This window comes from Telopea speciosissima, chromosome 9 (genome assembly GCF_018873765.1).
Source record: "Telopea speciosissima isolate NSW1024214 ecotype Mountain lineage chromosome 9, Tspe_v1, whole genome shotgun sequence".
Classification (NCBI taxonomy): Eukaryota; Viridiplantae; Streptophyta; class Magnoliopsida; order Proteales; family Proteaceae; genus Telopea; species Telopea speciosissima.
Genome location: NC_057924.1, coordinates 12,155,617 through 12,175,199, shown reverse-complemented (window position 1 = coordinate 12,175,199; position 19,583 = coordinate 12,155,617). Strand labels below are relative to the sequence as shown.

The window sequence follows — 19,583 nt, the reverse complement described above, 5'->3', positions numbered from 1 at the left end:
CGCCAAACCATGTATATATTGTCTCTCTGTGTGATTGCATTATTATTGTGCATATTAGAGTGCAATGGTGGGAACCTCGTGCATTGGGTACACCTTTTTTTATTTATTATTATTGGAGTGTTATGATGATGACAGGATGAGTGTGCACTATCTGGTAGACTTGACCACTTTATGGTAATGAGGTGGAAGTGCATACGACAATGTGTTTGCTTATTCTATGTGTGGGATTGGTAAACTTGGGATTGCCCCAGCCAATCAGTGGTTGTGCATTTATATGTGTGTGTGTCGTCAGTGAGATAGTTTTTGTGTGCAAGTTGTGAGTGTCGTCCCATCAATGTTGTTTGACATACTGCCATCAGTGGTGGAATATCAAGGGTATGTTGCAACCATAGTACAAAAACACGTTTCGTCTCGGTCGATATTTCTAGAACTTCAAGTATCTCGGTCGAGTTGAAACAAAATGCAACATCGAATTGAAAAAAATGCAATATTTTGAAAATTTTGAAAATTCTGGTCATCTCGTTTCGGAAAATCTGGAAATCTCGGTCATTTTGACATTTTACACTCACAGAAAAAATACCATATTTCAACGAAAATTTGGTATCTCGAAAATTTCGATCAGATAGAAACATCGAAACGAAACAAGATTTTAAACCTTGGTTGCGACAAGTGTTGGGAATAATTATGAAAAAAAATCTGTGACCCTAATTCACCCCCTCAAGTTTGTCTAAATAAAGCATCTTAGGGTTGTCGGACCTTTATCTGCTCCATTTCCTGGGCAGGTTCATTTCCCCAAGTTCCTCTAATAGAAGGGGGCATAAATGACCACCCTATCCCTGCTCGAACACACTGCCCAGCTGGGGTCCACTTCCCTTTATTATAGTAACTTAGGGAAATGGAGCGGACAGAAAATGGATCAGATAAAAATACTAGGGCTGCCTATCCTTTGTAGGTTCTTTCTTTCTTTTTATCTTGATCTCCTTTTCATTATATTTTGGAGGAAAAAGAATGCTGCGCGGCACAGTGGCCATACAGCCGGGTAGTGACCCCCTCCCTATTTTGAATACCTATAAAAAATAAAATAAAAAATAAAAACTCCCCCCATTTTATAATTACATTCTAAAGTATCCTATATAAATCACAATCAATATTACACTGTGGATCCTTTTTGTTGAGAACCAAATACATCCACCATGAATAAACTGTAACAAAAATTTTTGTTTTTGCTGATATGAAGAGAATTTTAGCCTATAGGACCTGCAACTGCAAAACCTTTTTAAGTTTGAACCCATTTTTGTATATTACAATGGAAGCTCTTCCCTTCACCTATCCTCCTCTCTTCCCTCTCCCCATTTCCTCCACCCACTTCACCATGAATTTGAATTTGCAGACTTTAGAAACTTGAAAAAAACCAAAAGAAGAGGGACAAAGTAAAAGACTTAAGAGTAACATTATCATCTCATAAGTCATAATGAAGCTGATACATGGTATTTACTTGACAAGATCCCAATTTTCTTCTTTGGAGACAAATCATTAACGACCAAGGAGCAATTAACCTCAACAACAATCTGCTGCATGTGTAATTCCCCAAGCACAACACTTACAGGAACTTTCACCATAATCAGCAAAGGTATCCTTCCAGTATGCTTATTCTCCATTAAAGCAGCTTGGAGCCCAGAACCAAACTCACTTTTCCCTTTCAACACTACCTTTATAAGGGTTGTGTTCTTTTTATCCTGATAGAAAGCAGGGAGCTTACCAGAACAGAGTGGTGCGCCAGAGTAAGCCACAACCACCGAACTGTTTTTGCCATAAGTAAAGCCAATTTTTTCATTGGGGTTCTCGGCCTTAACATGGACAATGAACTCTGTGTAGAGGCTGAAATCGGGTTGTACATTGAAGGCGCCAACGTTGAGGTCTTGTACCTTATAGGAAGGGATCTTAGGCTTGAAATAGCTATAGAATAAGAAGGTGAAGCTTACCAGGAGGATGATGAGGATGAGGAGGAAGCAGCAACAACAGCATAGACATTTGCCACATGAGCAACCCTTTCTCTTGGGGGTAGACTGGTAACGTGGGATATTCCGGCGATATGGCGGAGGTCGAAGGCTGCCGCCGTTCTCTGAAAGCATCACGTATTTTGTTGGATTAGGAGGATGACCACCATTGTCGTTCATGTCTGTATCCATTGGATACACCCTCTGGTTATTATTATACATAATTGAATTGGAGTGAGACCAGAAAGGAAGAGGAGAATTTCGGTGAAGCCTCCTCTGTTCCCCTAAGAAATCAAAATGTCTATTTACAGAGGATTGGGCAATTGGGAGAAATAGTTCTGTTTGTTGAAACTTTGAAATGAAGGAGAGATGAGGATGGAAATGGTGAGTGTGTTTTTTCCTCTTTTCTCTTAATTTTTTTTGAGGTCTCCGATGGCCAAGGTGTATTGGTTGAATGTGTGTGGACAAAGGCTTAAATGGGAGGGTTATCACCCATTCCTCCAACCAATTCATCTCTCATTTCACACCATTTTCTTACTGTCTTCACTATTTTTAGACCTAACAGTTTATTTCCAGCTTCAAGGCAGCAGATGAATTGGCTGAGCTGAATAGGCCAACAGTGTTCTGTTTGGAAGCCCATATTAGTGCAATGCCCAACGGATTCCTTGTTCTAGCCCCTTCGTCTCTGCTTCTTCCGGGTTTCCTGCAAACCTCTAATCTATAACTATTGATTCAAAGGTATTGTTAAAATTAAATAATCATGGCTGCCCATCCTGCCTCTCTTACGTTGTTTATCCCATCAAAACTCCCATTAGAGATGATGAGTGGTTGATCATTAGATTGGACCAGCTTAGTATAGGATAGGTTAAAAGAATTTTTATCGTCTCACGTGTTAGTCAAGTGCATCCCTGTGATGATGACACGTGGCATAATGAGATCTCACGGTCTAAATTGAAAGTGAAATCTGAACTATCATTTCACAAAATGCGATTTTTCCTTCTAGTCTCTCTTTGTCTCTCCCCGTCTCTCGTCTCTTACGACGACCTGACCAAAGCGCCGTCCGTGAAGGTGGTTTCCGTCACCGTAAGAAACAAAAGAACCTTCCATCATCTTTGTATCATCAGAAACCATGTGAAGTGGGAAAGAATCTATCAAGTTAGAGAAGAAGCTGTGAGAACTCTTTCCTTTAGAGTCCAAAGTGGAGGTCAAACATGAGGTTTTTCAACTCCTCTGCAGCTCTTTTGTGTGGCTAATAGCTCCAAAAAGAACCAAGAATCCTGGCTGCTTTTCCTAATCTCTCGATTTGGGGCGAAGCAGAAACTGATAAAAAGCCAAAAAACCCTTAAAATCAGAATTTGTATAACCTATTCATAAACAAATTAAAAAAAAGGAGACCCAAATTCTGAAACTTTAAAAAGAGATGAATAGAAACATAAATTTATATAGTTATGGGACTAACCCACTCGCTCTGATTGGATTGAAGAAGAGAAGGGGCAACTTGAAATTGAACCTACAAAGCAGAGAATCCTAGAAAGGTTGGAAAATGGAGACTGATAATTGTATTGAAAGAAAAAACAGAGACCCAAAAGCAGGTTTACCAAATCAAGATCAAATTGAACGACAAGAACAAGAAGGTTTCTGATGGAAGACAATAGTTTAAGTACAAAGATTAAAAAAAATAAAGGGTAAAATCTAGTTTCTTGACTTCTTCTTCTTCTTCTTCTTCTTCTTAGAGAGAAACCATGATTCTTTGACTGAAATAGTCCCATACCAGAAGTTGCAGGGGCAAAAGCTTTGTTTATGCGAAGAAGAAGAACGATTCGAATCTGGAGTTATGGGAGTTAGGGATTTAAAAAGAAAGAGATTCGTGAGGGTGCTCCATCGACGTGAGGTTGTCACGCCGGCGTGAGGATGCAGATTACGGTGACGGAAACCACCTCCACCGACGGCGCTCTAGTCAAGTCGTCTTGCGAAAGGGGAGACGGGAGAGACAGAGAGCGATTGTAGGGAAAAATCGGATTTGTGAAATGAAAGTCCAGATTTCTCTTTCAATTTGGACCATTAGATCCCATTATGTCACGTGTTATCATCACAAGGTGTATTTGACGATGGTGCACCTGGAGCTTTTACCTAACATCTTGCAGGGTAAAATATGTCGGAGCTTCCACCCTTCATATGCATTGTGTGGCTATAGGGAAGACAATTAAGCTCTTAACCCAGTTAAAGATGTTGGTCATAATTTGATAGGGGTTCGGAGATTCCTTTTTTAACAGAATATGGTTTTTGGCGGTCCATAGAAGGTAGATAATAATGGCTATAATACTGAAGAGAAAGGAGATAATTGATTTTGTCAATGCATTGATTTAGAAGAAGATATTCTTTTTTTTTCCAATACTACATCGAAGGACTTAGGTTCACCCTCTTCCTCAAATCTAATCACTCTATTGGAATGATTGAGTTATGGGTGAAGCGGAAGAATTTTCAGAGGGTACTATGGGGCTCTCGGTTGAAGTGATAGGAGAAGTTGGTGCTGTACATGGTGGTGAAGATGACCTGAATGTTGACTGTGCTGCACATGGTGGTGGTCCAAGTGGTGGCGTAGCGGTTAGTAAGAGATTGAATGGTGTGTCTTGGTCCTCCCTCCTCTTCTGCCTCTTCTCATAGAAGAGATGAAGGTTTGGATCTTTCGTTTATTGAACCGGTTATAGTTGATGGTAATGCTGTTGCATGGTGTTCTTTATCTTCAATTCTAGGTGAGATGGTGAAATGGAAGAATACCCCGATGGGTTATTTTTTTGGGAGGAGGCCATCATTTAATGCTACCAAAGAAAGTTTGGTGGGGTGAAACAATGGAGGATCTCTGGTCATGTTGATCTTAATTTGCTTGACAGTGGATGGTTTGTATTCCGCTTTAACTTGGAGGAAGACAAAATAAAGGCCTTGGAAGGGGGGGCCATGGTATGTTCAGAAGCGGCCGTTAATTTTACGTCCTCGGAGTCCTTCTTCCTCAATGGAGAAGATTGATCTGTGCACTGTGCCTGTGTGGATTAGTTTGCCTAACTTACCATTCCATTATTGGACGGCTGAAACCTTAAGTATCATTGGTAGTGTTATAGGTAAACCAACCACTACTGATAAAATGACAAAATCTATGGAAAGACTGTCTTTTGCTCGAATTTGTGTTGAAGTTTCTGCTGCGAATGATTTACCAAATTCAGTGGCTGTCCATGATGATGAAGGGATGGTCTTCAATCAAAAGGTTCTGTATGAATGGAAACCGCCAAGATGTAAGCATTGTAGTGTCTTTGGTCACTCATCACTCCAATGCGGGTTGAATGGAGGTGCTAAAGTGGTTGTGAAAACCGTTCAGGGGGGTGACTAGAGGACGAAGTGGAGATTGAAGAGGGGTGCTGAAGGTAATGCTCCCCAAGTTGCTGCCAAGGGTGGCGTTCCACCATCTTCAGTGGTGGTTTTGAGTGGAGGTGATGGTTATCCGGCAGTCGGCCAGGGTGGCAAGGGGTTGAAACAAATTTCCCACAAATTTCACAATTTCAAGATTCAAGTTTAAATTTTGGAACCATTGGAGATAATAGAGGGAAGTCGGTTATTGTTGATAACGCTTTTGCGTTGTTGGCGGACTTGGAGGAGGATTCGTTGGAGTCCAATACTGAAGATATTGGTGTTGATTTGGTAGGTAAAGATTTGTCTATCAAAGATGTTAATCATCTTGATCCCATTGTGGATTCTCATATGGCTGTAGATGAGGATGATGGTAATCAATATAGAGAACTTAATGCAACAAGGAATATTGGATTTAAAAGTAATGATGAGGTGGAGATTGAGTTGGAAAAGGAGTCTTTATAATCAAATAAGGAGGGATTTGCTCACGTAGGTGAGTCAGATGGTGTGGATTCGGGCCCAAATATGGGTATGGGTTCTGCTTGTGCATTTGGGTCAGATGTGGGTGGGTCGGATTATGACCAATTTGATCAAGAGGAGATGCAAGGTGGGTGGACTCAGGTGTTGGGTCGAAAAAATCGTGATGGTCGTAGGAATGCCCCTCGAGGTGGTCGTGTGGGTTGCCGTATGGCAACTCCAGTTATTGGTAGAACTTGACGTCATAAGAAGGCAAAGCCTGGCGTTAAAGCGGTGGACACGGCAGTAGAAAAACCTCTGGTTGAAAAGGAGACTTCATCTCCCTTTTCACCAGAGGAGGAGGGTCTTTTGGCTCGTGTGGCTTTTGATTGGCCTGGTGTATATGCTGAGATCCCCCAACGATCAAATAGGACAAGGACCCCCTCGGTGCGCCTAGCAGAACCCCCGTAGCCTTGTTTTATTATTGCTCTCGGGTAAGCGAGTGGCTTGATGCCCTCGCCAATATGGTTTAGGACTGAGTTCCCCCTTTTAAGCTTTAGCTTCTTTGCCACTATTCTGTCATAGGCTTGTTTGCCTCCTTTTATATATTCAATAAAATTTCTCTTTTCTCTGAAAAAAAAAAAAAAAAAAAAAAAAGTCCTAGACCATTCACGCAATGGATATCCCTCCACGCCAAGAAAAAGGATCTATTTGGAATATTTCATCTTAAAGTTTTAAAAAACAAAGAAAAAGAAAAAGAAAAAGAAGTTGAAGAAGGGCAAAAAAAAAAGAAAATAATGCCTCCTTCAAGATATTTTTTTCTTAACCCCAAATGAGTATGTGGAGGCGGAAAATTATCTCCTCCAGTTCTCTGCCTGACCTAGTTCCCCAATTCCTCTAATAGGGGGGTGGTGGACCCCATTCAGATTGAGTGTTCGGACAGGGGTAGGGTAATCATTCCAGCCCCCCCTTGTTAGAGGAACAAGGGAACTGGGCCGGGTAGGGAACTCGAGGAGATAAAGATCCTTTCTTATTCTTATTATATTATTTTTTTTTCTCAAGTATGTGCCCATGCATTGTGTTTGATATGCACTCTCATAATAGATTTTGGGTCGTGAACGTATTCTAAAGCGAGAAAATAGAGAAGGATCAAGCTTCAGATTGCGCTCTAGACCCATAATCTATTCTAAGAATACATACAAACATAGTCGTAGAATCCATAGTTTCCTACTCGTATGTCAAGTTTCAGCTCAAACAAAGTTTGCCACATGATTGAACTGCAAGTGCCACAGTCACTGAGAGATTGTTGCATTTTCATTTCTCTTAATACTTGGTAACTAATTGGATGACAATATTCCATAGATAAACCTTGTTGGACATCCATGAAGACTCCAGACCTTAGTGGAGAATGGATCATCTGCATGTACCAATAGGTGAACGTACATGTGAGAACCAATCACCTTTTAATTTTGTTTTCATAAAAACCCCTCCTCCCCTTGTACATGGCAAAAATAGGACAGGTGGTTCGATCGTTCTCTTCTCAGGTTCCTTGCCAGGTCAGGTGCGCAGGTTCCTCTCATAGGACTGGCGGAAATGACGACCTCATCCCCTGCCCAAACACACTGCCTGGGTGGGGTGAGGTCGTCATTTACGCCCTCCTATGAGAGGAACCTACGCACCTGACCGGGTAGGGAACCTAAGAGGAGAAAAATTCCAGGTGGTTGGCTTTCACATATACGTTCACCTGTTGGTACGTACAGAGGAACCGAACTCTACTTAGTGATAGTCGTTTTGATTCTGGTTGCGGAAGCTAAACTCGCTTCAAAGTTAGTATAGGTACATGTAGGTGTGTCAAAAATTGGCCCACACCGGTAGGCCTGACTTGACCGACCAGTTGAATCCCCAGACCGGTCCGATGATTACTAAATATGTCGGGCTTAAGCACTGATTGATTAATAATCAGGCATTCTCGGTGCAAGGTAGTGGCTCAACTGTATGGGTTTGATCGATAAACAACCATTTAAGCTCATTTAGCCCAACTATAGCCTGTTTAAGGACCATTTAATTATAGCCCAATTAATCAATTAACCCATTTAAAGCTCGATTAGCCTGATTATGCACCGGTAACCGACTAACTGACCGAATAGATACATGTCCATGCCCTGACCTATAAGGCCCGCTTACCTAACTAGGCGGAAACGATGCAGGTACTTAAATTGGTGGGGACCGATCAGGCCCGGCCGAAACTGACCGGCCCAACTAGTTGACACCCCTAGGTACATGCATTGGTCACCAATTTTTCTTCCCATCGTTAATTTGACCAATTAATTGGAAGATGCAGATCAGAGCGTGTAATAGTAAAAATAGAGCTTGCAGCTGCTGGAAAAACAACCTGCTCAATGGCTATAGTTATTCTAAAACTGAACCAGAATTAATTCAACTGAGCCATTGGTTCAGGGTTTGGTTAAAGTTACACTTATATTTAAGTCCCCAATGTATAGTATTTTGGGATTTCTTTGTTGTAATGGATCCATTCACATGAGTCCAACTATGGGGGTTATGTGTCCTACATTCCAGCCATAGTTTCTATTTTGTAGAGAGACTTAAGTTGTAAGGGATTCCTCCTACCATACATGGTGGTTTCCTACATTTGTGATTGTTATGGGAGTTACAAATCAAGGAGCAAGTTAAACTTACATTTCATCCAGCCATTGGATCTTCTTGAAATTTGGGATCTAATTTCTGCAGGTTATTAGCAACCCATGACCAGCTTTTGAGATTGAATTGACTCTTTAATTTCCTTCAATTAAACTTCTCATAAATTTTGGTTTACTTTCATTCACTGCAATCCTGTCCTGCCTGTGAGTTGGGCTTTCTAAAATCTGATTGTCAAGTTATAGAAATGCATCAGTGGAACCGGGGAAGTGACCTTCAGCTGGCACTCCCACTGAAGCTCTTCAGCCCGACTTTATTTTTGATAAAATAAATATTTATTGAAAACCTCTGGGATAGTAAGAGCCACAAAAGTCAAAAAAACAAAAGCAGATTGATACAATCAGGGGGAGGGTATTCCCAAAATCTAGTCATTTGCAGAGCACTTGTTCGAATGTAACCCTTGCAAATCTTTCACAAAACATTCTGCAGTCGGTGATAATATGAGCAATCCCTCCATGGTATAGAAAGAGATAGACCATTCAGAATGTTAATATCCATAAGGTTAGCGCTTTCAATACAGATATGCTCAAGACCTCTCAAATCAGCATGGAGAGTTTGTTTGATAAGGGTTTCACTAACACAAGCATAAGTGTAACCACACCCAGAAGAGAAACAGAATAAAAATTCGCCCTGATAGTCACGGCAAACACCTCCAAATCCAGATAATCCTAGGTTTCCTAGGCTCGCTCCATCAACATTAATCTTTACAACCCCTGGCTTAGGAGGCTGCCAAGAGATAGAAATAAACCTTGGAGCTGTAAAAGAGCCAGGAAACATATTGATAAAGTCATTGGCAGCCATGGAAGCTGTGTAAAAGGGAATGAACAGGAGTAACAAGTGGCCTGAACACAACATCCATGTAAGAAGTCCATAGTTGCCAAATATAATGCTCATGATCAATGCCATATTTGAAACCTCTTCAGCCCGACTGACCTGTCCTATATGCAACCCCCAGGAATGTAACCAAGTTCAGAACAGATGATCATAGAATTGATGATACAAATTGTCAACCTACTATTCCAACATAAATGCGGTAAAAATCCATATAAAGTGAATTATCCAGACATCCAATATAAAGAATAAATTACAAGGTGAAGATACATACAAACTGAATCTTTAAACAAGGGTGGCTATTACTGCCACAAAACTGTGCAGGTGACCGCAAGAGGCGAGCATATGCACCATCACTGGATCAAGATAAAAAAATAAGATAATAATACAACTCAAACAGAAGAAAACACCCCTTCGCCTTATTATTACAAAGGCCATCTACTACCAGATGTCCTTTGATGAAGTGTGGCGCATTGATTATTCAAAAGAATCAGTTACAGAAGAAAAAAGTTCAATTTCGTAGCCTTTTGTACACTCACTACTAGGTGAGTCACCTCATTCCATCAGTTCAATGATCTGACCTAATTTGAACTGGCTTCTTATTCTCATCCCCAGCAGTGATCCTTGATATTTTACTAGCTGCCACAACGCCATTCACCTTTGAGCCTGTTTTTTTATGGTTGAACTGGTAATGCCTGTTTTGGGCAGACTTAACCGCTTTGTTTCTTGAGTTGTAGATTGAGACAATTTCTTGTCATGCTTGGTTGAAGTGATTGTTTTACTGTCCAGCGAGGCTCTTCTAGGTGTTGCTAAAGCACAACCACCAGCAGAACTTCTTTCAGCAATTCTTTTTTGGCGTTGAATCAATAATTCCTCCTTTTTCTTCCGATTTTCTTCTTCCTGTATTTAGAAGAAAAGTTCAATTACCTTTGAAAAGTGGAGGGAAGAAGTAAAAGAGCAATAGAAAAAGAACAATAATTAATTAAATAACTTAAACAGTAGCCATTTAGTACCTTCTCCAGTTTGCTTTTCAGTACTGCAGCTTTGCTTACAGTGGATGGTTTCTTGATCCTTGACATGTTCTCAGATTTGCTCTTTACTAGAGATCCACGTGAGGGTCTAGAGTTTGTTTCTCTCCCTGAAGTTTTTGTTTGGAGATTTTTACTGTTCTTACTGTCAATGCTTTTACCATTAGAGGGAAGCTTATCATCAACATAATCATATTTCTCCACACTAGAGCTCCTTTTTTCAGATTCGGCAAATGAAAAATCCATTCCATAATCTATTTCAGGAGTCCATGGTGCCACAGCAGACTCCACTCCTGAACCCCGTTCAAGCACCATGTAAAGATCATCTGGTGGCTCATAGGTAAGTACAGACCTATCTCTTGAAAGATCTGCAGAACCATTTTCATGGGGTACAGCCACAATAAGGTCTGAAACCATGCTTATATCAGTTCTCCATAGAGAATCACGTTGATCAACTATTGATCGATCCTGCACCATCAAAGAGTCATCAACAAGATCTTTTTTAGTTTTCCCTATTTGGAAAGAAACACTATTTGGTGTTAAACTCCGATCTCCATCAAAGATAGCATGTTCAATGGTTGTGTCTTGGTCTCCAAATGTTTTAGATTGATTTATAACAAACCAGTCTTCAGCTTTTTGAGTCTTGAGCACAGATGACTCAATTGTACATTCAGACAGAGCATCCTGGAGATTTCTCTTCGCCCCTTCTATTCTCTGTGGAAATAACAATTCCTCATCGGTGCAATCCCTTTTCTTCATGCCTGGGCGGAAATTTTCACTACTTTCAAAATTTTCCATGGGGGTCCTACTCTCATTACTTGAATCCCTTTTAGTCATAAGGAAAGAATCAGTGTCGGCATGCCGTTGCTTTGTTTCCTTCTCTGATACCAGGTCTACTAGACTGGTAAGTGCAGATGGTGTTCCTGCCTCCGAACTTTTTATTGCAAAATATTCATCTCGGACATTTACAGTACACTGTGTCTCCACACCATTGGCCTTTGGCTCCTCATTTCTCATCAGAAGGCTCTGGAAGGTGTCCCAGTTCTCAGAATTTTTGGCTCCATCTGAAGTTTTTGCATCAAAGTCATTCTCAAGATCCTCATCAGCAGCAACATTAGATCCATTCAAAATGTTTGCATGTTTGACACCACCTCTCTTCTTATGATGAAATGGGGTTGACTTATGGTGCTTCTCTAAAGAACCAACAGCTTCCTTTACCTTCTGTCTGAGAAAATCTCCATCAATGAATTCATCCTCAAGTGAAGAAGAATCATAAACTTCACCATCATTATTTGCTTCACTCCTCTTAGGAGTGATGTAATTTATGTTGCGTATAACAACCATTCTTGATGATTTCTTTTTGTGCCTTCTTTTGTGCAGTTGAGGCTGTTCCGTTGAATTCTTGAGTTCCTGCTGCAAATCAGAATCTAGGTCACTGCCAGAAGTGGAGTCACTGGGCTCAGTTTGTCCATCTGGGAGCCTTCCCTTTTGACGGCGTTCTGGTTCTTGGACAGGACCATGACCAATATCAGTATTTGGAGACCAATGCATATTTCCCTGATAATATGGAGGGAAAACCGGCATCCCATGGATATTGTACCCTTGATATGGAGGCATTTGTTGCATATGTGGGCTTTGGAAATTGTACATGTACTGAGGAAGCTGGTCTGTCCATGGCATTGGTACTTGATTTTTCACAGTAGTTGGTGGCATCTGACCTGATAATTGCAAGCTATTAATTATACATGAAATTCTTTTATTTAATAGATAAGCCAGTAGGCCCTTGAAAGAAATACCTATATTACTTCAGCATATTATTTTCTAACTTAATATGAATGTTCCTTATCCTCAAACATGATAATCTGGAAAAAAAACATTTCAATATTATACATACATATGCCATAACTTTCATGGATTAAAGAAAATATTTCTATGTTGGGAAAGATAGTTTTGTTCTTTGGGCTATAGTATAGACCTGAAAGTCCATGTTATTCAGTCAATTCTTGGAATGTTTTGAATGGTCATGACAGCATTAAAAAATGCAGTACTAGGCTCTTCACATTTTCTATTTCTTTTCTTTTCCCCTCACAATTATGTCTCTTTGTTTTAACTTTTTAAAAGTAGTCCCTCGCTTTTCTCTTGAATGGATAGCATGGTCCATCCTTGAGGTGGTCAACCAATTAATGATGTGAATAAATCACAGGTAGACCTTCACAGAAGAGATGTATGGTATGCATGAATTTATGGTTCAGACTTGGGGATTGGATTGGCCAATACAATTCCAAATCAGCACAGCCAAGTTTTGGCCAGCATTAATCGAGTTATGGTAAAACAGGGGTAGGCAGGGTAATATTGTATCCATGCATTGCTTTACAATCAGATCAGTCAGGCACTTGGCCCATACCTCAGAGACAATCCTGATCATGATCATGAGTCCTTTCCACATATAGTAAGCTCACAGGTGGTGATTGCCAAAAGGAAAAGGGGGTATCTTACCTTGGCTAATGTCTGTACTTGCATTGCCCGTAGTTGAATCAGAATCTAAAGACCCATTTGGCTCTAGTTGCCCATTAGAGAAACCAAAATGAGCAATTGGCATGACCCCAGGACTTGGATTGCTATTTTCACTTGTAAGTATGATTCCGGATGTTCCCAAGTATGGCAACTCTGGCTGAGTGCATGCCCCCACTGCTGCTAATTCATCCATCCAAAGCCCATCATCATGCTTTTTATTACAGAGGTCCTTGAAATTTAAGCATGCTTCCCTACATACATCATAATATAGAACTTATAATGCCAAAACTTGAGAAGCAAGAGGATTATATCACCCCAACATAAGGAGGGCTGATGTCTTATCTAAGTTGCAATTAACGATGATTGACTTTTCTAACTCCTGCTTTGCCAGCTACGGAGCAAGATTTCATTTAAAAAGATTGTATGCAGTGAAAACTTTGCCTAGAACTAGAAAAACATGATTTAAAGTATGAGCTATGTTAACCTAAAGTAACCAGAATCTTTTATCAATAAAAGTTATAAGGTCTGGTGCTGGATACGAAGCAGCTCCTTGCATCAAGTCATGACTATGGAGGGAAACCAAAAAGCTTCAAGAAACCACCAACAATGATCCCTAGATATGATAACGTAAAATTAATTTGTGCATTTAGAATCTCTAGAAATTTACACAAGAAAAATCTCAAGAAATAGTATGCTTACAGCCTTGAGGGAATGAACAATTAATGGTCAGGAAGTCTATGGATGAAAACAGTGTTCAACAGTACATGTAAACAATAAGAACCCATAAAAAAAGAGCATAAAAATGCAATGACAAAATAAGAAATAAAAAAATGCCCATGGGTGGAACCTCCCCCCCGCCCCCCAACAAGCTAAGAATTTCAAAAGAGGGCCAAAAGACCAGAATAGAAAAGTGCAAACTAACTACCATGTATTGATGTTTCTGTCATATTTTACTCTCACCAATAATGAAGAAAGAATTTCCCAAAGATTTTGTAACTTAAAGGGCACTGAGTGGTACCGGATGGAGACGCAGAGTAGTGTTTTTGAGGTACACCGCACTTCTTGAAAACATATAGAGGGAAATCGAAATGGGATTGTATTCCAAAGAAAATTGGAATTAATTAAGAAATGTAAGATATGATGAGAGAAACAGGAAACATACTTGCAAATAATCACACATCACAAGGATTCAAATACAATACAGCACGAAGGATGGTCCTATCATGCTTTTATCTGGGAAAATTTTTCGAAAGCAGTTCTGAAGTCTAAGTTGAGTATTTTGATGTAACTTCTCATATAATATTGAATGTTGGTCGTAGATTCTAACAAAAGAAAAAAAAAAATGTTGGTTGTAGAAGTTCTTCACTGCATATGGATAAACAGACGAATAAAAAAAGATTCTGCATAGAACAGTTGATGCAGATCTGAAGGTGTATTCAAGAAAGAAAAAGGCTGCCGCCTAGCAGCCACGATTATGGTCTTCGGTTGTTTGAGTTATTTTATGTCTTTGTATGAACCGGTTGGTTCAGTTTAAGTTGTGGTCCAGTCGAGTGGTCTAATTGATGTTAGTCGCTTTTACTTTCTATTTTTATTTTTTAGTAATTGTCAACAATTAGTTCACATCAGTTTAGAAACTGATTGTGCCTTGAACTCCAAGCAAAGGGGGATCAAATTGGAAACTTCCTAATTTGGGAACCTTCTAATTTTCGACCCTTGCTGCTGCCTTTTATTATTCTATAAAGCAACCCAAGAGGGCTCAAGAGAGCCTACGATTTCGGCTGTTTGCATGCTTGCTCACTCTCCCATAGAGGTTCCTTAGTGTTTGATCCGAGGAGGAAAAGGCTGGTATTTGATCCAGTCGACTCCTTGCGGTGGGAAGCCCAGGAGGCTGTTATCAACTTTTGTCTCCTCTAAGACTATTTGAAGGTTGTCTTCAACAATCCATTCTCACTGTTGCAAGTTCAGACCTGATTTCTGGTTAGTTTCTAATTCTGTCCCCTACCTTCTAATTCCATCACCTTAGCCCCCAACCCAATCCAACCATCAATTTCCTCCCATCTTTTGATCGAATCTTGTACCACCTAAGAACAACACTAGATCCAATTTCAGCTTCTGTTGACCACCTGATCTGCAGTTATTGATTTTCTCCCTCACCTGTCCTGTGTTGAAATTTTCTGCAGTTTCGATCTGTTTTTTGAAATCGGTTGAAGTGCTCTAGCCTGCTGATTACTTAATAACCCCTGTTATTAGCCTCTGCCATATTTCAGACCCAAACCCTTATACCCCTGTTCTGTTACAGTCCCTAAACTGCTACCTAACAGCTTGACTTTCTCCTATTTTGTTTCATACCCTTTCCCATCAGCTTTATTACAGCCCGAGTTCTATTAAGTGTGATTCATTCCCTGATTTAAGATCCTGTTCTGGGATTATCTGAAGCTTTCAAATCTGTCCTACATTAACAGCGAGGTGGAATAATAAATTTACCAAGAAAGTACAACCTTTTCAATTATTAGGAAGCTGGGCTTAATGTTGAATTTTACAGCCCTAACATTGTCAGACCCCACCTTCCATTCCTGACTGAAATCAGAAAGCCATCCAATCAACTTACAGATTCCATCTTAATATTGGCTACTGGACTAATATTGGCTACTGGACTAATACTTCTATGCCTGATTAAAATGGTTTAGACAAAACCTCTGCTCCATAAAATAAATAAAGATAATCTGTCCTTCTATGTCAATCCAAATTAAGTAGTTCGCAATTTGCCTTGATTAAGATTGATCCAACCCTTGGTGCAGCGGTTAAGTTGCGCTATTGCAACCTGTTGGTTGCAGGTTCAAAACTTGGAAACAGCCTCTCCTGCGAAGCAGGCGGTAAGGCTGCGTACATATGCCCCTCAGACCCTGCAGTAATGGGAGCCTCGTGCACAGGGGTGCTCTTTTAGATTGATCCGACCCAATTCAGTCAATTTATTCAAGAACTGGTCCACCAAGTCTAGTCAATTCAGAACTGACCGGTTAAGTCAGCTAAATTTCAAATTATTGGAGACCCTGCAGTAGCAGAGGCCTCGTGCACAGAGATGATATTTTTAGATTGATCCGACCCAATTCAGTCAATTTATTCAAGAACTGGTCCACCAAGTCTAGTCAATCCAGAACTGACAGGTAAATATGCAAGGATTTGCATCGACTAACTCATACAAACTCACCAAGTTTTTCTCACCACAGTGGACTTGGCATATGGCAAATTCAGTCCTTGATACTGATATGACAGAGCCCTTCATGCAGTGTGTGGAACAACAAAACAAGGATAAGAGGGGAAATATTATAAAAGAATTGTGATGGGTCAAACATAAATCATTATAGCTGACTTTGCCTCCTCCACGACCAACAAAAAGAAAATCCAACACAAAACGATACACAATGAGCATTATGTCAGAGATTGTTCATACATTTTTTTTTTTTTTTTTGGTTGAAGATTGTTCATACATTTTATGGTTAAGGTTGATTAGCTTTTATATCTTAAGAACTAAAATTCAACCTTCCTCAGCTTGATCTTAACTAGATGCCCTTGACCATTGTTATAGCTGAGATTCATTCATACCTTAGGCGGGAAGCTCCAAAAGCTGCGGCAAAGGATAAAAGATCATCTATATGGTCCATATCAAATCCAGCAACAAAAGCACGAGCATAAGCCATAGCTTGCTCTTTACGAAGCACCGCTTTCCGAGTCTCCATAAGACGCTGAAGGCGAAGCCTGTTTGGTACCAAACAATGGCTTAAGCAACAAAAGTGAATTTGATGTACTGAAATGTAGAGGAAAAATAATCAGATTTAGCAAGTTATAAGAAAAAGATGATTTACTTGGAGTTTTCTTCTTGTGCAACATTATCACTGCCATTAGAGTCAGATTTTGACTGGGACCACCATCATCATGGAAAGTTCAAAGTTATGGCATGTGCTCTTGAGGAAACATCTTGAAACAAAAGTACTGTCATAGTTTAGTAAAACACTGAAATACCTGAGAGGAAGTAGTCGACTTCTTGGAATTGCCATCAGCACCTCTCACATTGCCTGTGAAATAAATTCAAGTCCAAATTAGTAGATCAAGTAAAATATTTCAAGTAGAGTTACATGTAAACGGAATTCCAAAAAAATTGGATGTCAAGAAAGCTGTATCATGAACCATTTATCACTATTTAGAATAAATCCTTATAGATTTGAGTTTCTCATCTTCCTGTGCTTGTAACACAGGAGCGGATGGTTTGAAATATACCTGGATTTGACTTATATTCATAAACTATCCCACATAGAACCGTCATGAGCAGGAAAAACAAATGAAAATTATGATTCAATCCATCAAAAAACACTTGTGAGAGATCCAAATTTTGAATCAACGGATATGGGGCAATTCAATCAAATCGAAGGACTTCAAACTTACATTATAAAATGACATGCTTACAGATAGAAATTCAGGTTTGAGCATACCTTCTTCTGTTTGAGCAGTAGGATTTGACAACTCATTGGATTGAGCCGGGGTCTCAATCTGTGAGATCTCCCTTTCGATCGTCACAAACCTCTCAAGAACTTCAGGTGTGCTAACAAACCTCACAAACCTGTTCAAAATTCATGACGAATGAGCCATACAGGACCTCCCTAGTGAAACCAAAATCAACTGAGTCATACTCTTCCCAATAACCAAGCTGAAGCAAGGTTGGCTCAGCCGAGTTCCGAGTGGAGCAAGTGATACTGATTGTTGTTCTTCATTGAACGAATTATGGATGAAAGAAATCTAGGGATCTGAGTTCGAGAAGAAACTGTATGGGAATTGCATACATTTACAGCAGAGAATAAATAACTGATATGGAGGGTATGGAGAAGTACCGTTCCAACGTGGCCTTGGTGAACCAGGCGGCGTCGGCGGGGGTGGGAGCGCGAAGCGTGATGGAGTAGCCACCCTTGGAAATCTGCTCCTTGGCGCATCTGAGATGCGAAACGAAGGGCTCAAGTAGTCCAGATGCTAGTTTCTCACTGAGACCTCTAGAGAAGACAACGAGATCACACCTTCCAAATTCAAAATGCAGAAGCACACAAAACACAAAGATCATCAGAACCCAAGCGAGATGAATACAACTATCCGAGCATATACAAGACTATAAGAGCGAGAGTGAAAGAAACAGGTAAGAAGCTATTAGCCATTTAGTACCTGGTTCTGGTCGGCGTGAGTTGAAACAGAGCATACTCAAGACGAGTACTCGAATCCATACTCTGAGAAGGAGAAGAGAGAGAGAGAGATAAAGAAAGCTTCAAACGTGGATAATCCCAGAGAAGAAAATCTCGGAACCTGTAATGATTTCAATAACTCTACTCATTCCAGATTTCACACTCTCTTCTCATTCTGCCATTTGCATCTGAAGCTTCCTCTGTATAGTAGAGACTGAAGAGAGAGAGAGAGAGAGAGAGAGAGAGAGACGGAGGGTGATTGGATGATTGGATGATTAGGTGATTTGCCAGCAAGAGATGATGAAGCACGGCACATGGGAAAGCAGGATTTTGACGATTGGGGGAAGTAGGGCCCGCAAAGGTGTAGGAAATGCCAAACCAGCTTTCCTCTCACCGATGGATGGATGGATCATCACCATCATGATTCAAATCAATGGGAAGGAATCATTGGTTGGTTGAGAAGTCTCTTCTTTTATACTTCTACTGGTTCACTTCTGTACTGTACTCTGTAGGCTTGCAATTGAAGAGAAGAGGTTAAAGGTCACACTAATAAAGCCATAGCTGTGGAGTAAGCAAGGGGACAAGGAATAAATAATAGGAAAAAAGAACGCCGCCTCTGTTTCACTCATATCCCCCAAAATATATATAAAATGAATTGAAAAAAAGGAGAAAAGCAACGCCACACCCGATAGCGCAGAGCGGTGTGTACCTGCGCTAGACACAGCTGCAAGGAAATAACCGGTGCACCTGTGGAAAGGCAGAAAAGATCAGGGGTGTATCGGTCATTTCATGCACAGCTGTGTTTAGGCGTAGGTACACACTGCACGACGAGTTAAAATTTTTTCTTCCATAAAAAAAATTAAAATTTGTAAAAAGAATGCACTACAGGGAGGGTTAAAGGGCATGGACTTGGTTATCGATATTGGTATCAATATCTATATTTGTATTAGTGTTTTTCATATCGAATTTCAATATTGATATGGATAGGTTATATTGGATTTGATTGGACCATTTCTCCCCTCAAAATATTGCTATATAGTCTTTACGATCGATCTAATACCAATACCTTAAACCATGGAGTGATGGAGATGGGTCCTCTGACTCCTCTCTATCGTAATGATTTAGCAGGCTTGTAAATGGATCGGATTAGGCTCGGATACGGATTAGATGTGATTGGATCTGGATATTCTCTGGCCAAATACGGATACCTCTAAACAGAATCAGATGTGGATCGAATTCAAAATTTTGACCATCTATTTGAATCTCTGCCTTGTGTAACCCGGACGGACCTTCCTCCCCCTAGCGGATGCAATTCACTCTCAATCCATACCTCTTAGATCATGATTATCTTTTCCTCATATTTTAGAACGTGTTGAATCTTCAAAAACCCTAAAGATCATTATTTATTTAATTTTTTAATA

The 19,583-nt window shown here is 40.2% G+C and overlaps 2 protein-coding genes across 2 annotated transcripts; both read right to left on the bottom strand.

The window, feature by feature from the left end:
• Positions 1–1,376: 1,376 nt before the first annotated feature.
• LOC122639629 (NDR1/HIN1-like protein 6) lies at positions 1,377–2,218 on the bottom strand. Its single transcript, XM_043832501.1, has one exon. It carries the CDS (start codon positions 2,187–2,189, stop codon positions 1,467–1,469), a length of 723 nt encoding a protein of 240 aa, XP_043688436.1. The 5' UTR covers positions 2,190–2,218; the 3' UTR covers positions 1,377–1,466.
• A 7,395-nt stretch (positions 2,219–9,613) lies between these two features.
• On the bottom strand, positions 9,614–18,498 carry LOC122639628 (COP1-interacting protein 7). The gene is made up of 9 exons (XM_043832500.1): positions 18,146–18,498; positions 17,824–18,003; positions 17,428–17,555; positions 16,961–17,013; positions 16,804–16,856; positions 16,544–16,696; positions 12,923–13,191; positions 10,412–12,144; positions 9,614–10,298 (listed from the first exon to the last, which is right to left on the bottom strand). Exons 1-9 carry the CDS (start codon positions 18,202–18,204, stop codon positions 10,053–10,055), a joined length of 2,874 nt encoding a protein of 957 aa, XP_043688435.1. The 5' UTR covers positions 18,205–18,498; the 3' UTR covers positions 9,614–10,052.
• Between the last annotated feature and the right edge of the window lie 1,085 nt (positions 18,499–19,583).

Bases quoted from the DNA above. Each gene is read 5' to 3' on its own strand.
- LOC122639629 (XM_043832501.1), bottom strand. From the start codon at position 2,189: ATGGATACAGACATGAACGACAATGGTGGTCATCCTCCTAATCCAACA.
- LOC122639628 (XM_043832500.1), bottom strand. From the start codon at position 18,204: ATGGATTCGAGTACTCGTCTTGAGTATGCTCTGTTTCAACTCACGCCG. The intron at 13,192-16,543 runs GTATGAATGAAT...TGATGTATGTAG, and splicing joins TTTGGAGCTTCCCGCCTAAG to GGAAGCATGCTTAAATTTCA. The intron at 10,299-10,411 runs GTACTAAATGGC...TTCTAAATACAG, and splicing joins TGAAAAGCAAACTGGAGAAG to GAAGAAGAAAATCGGAAGAA.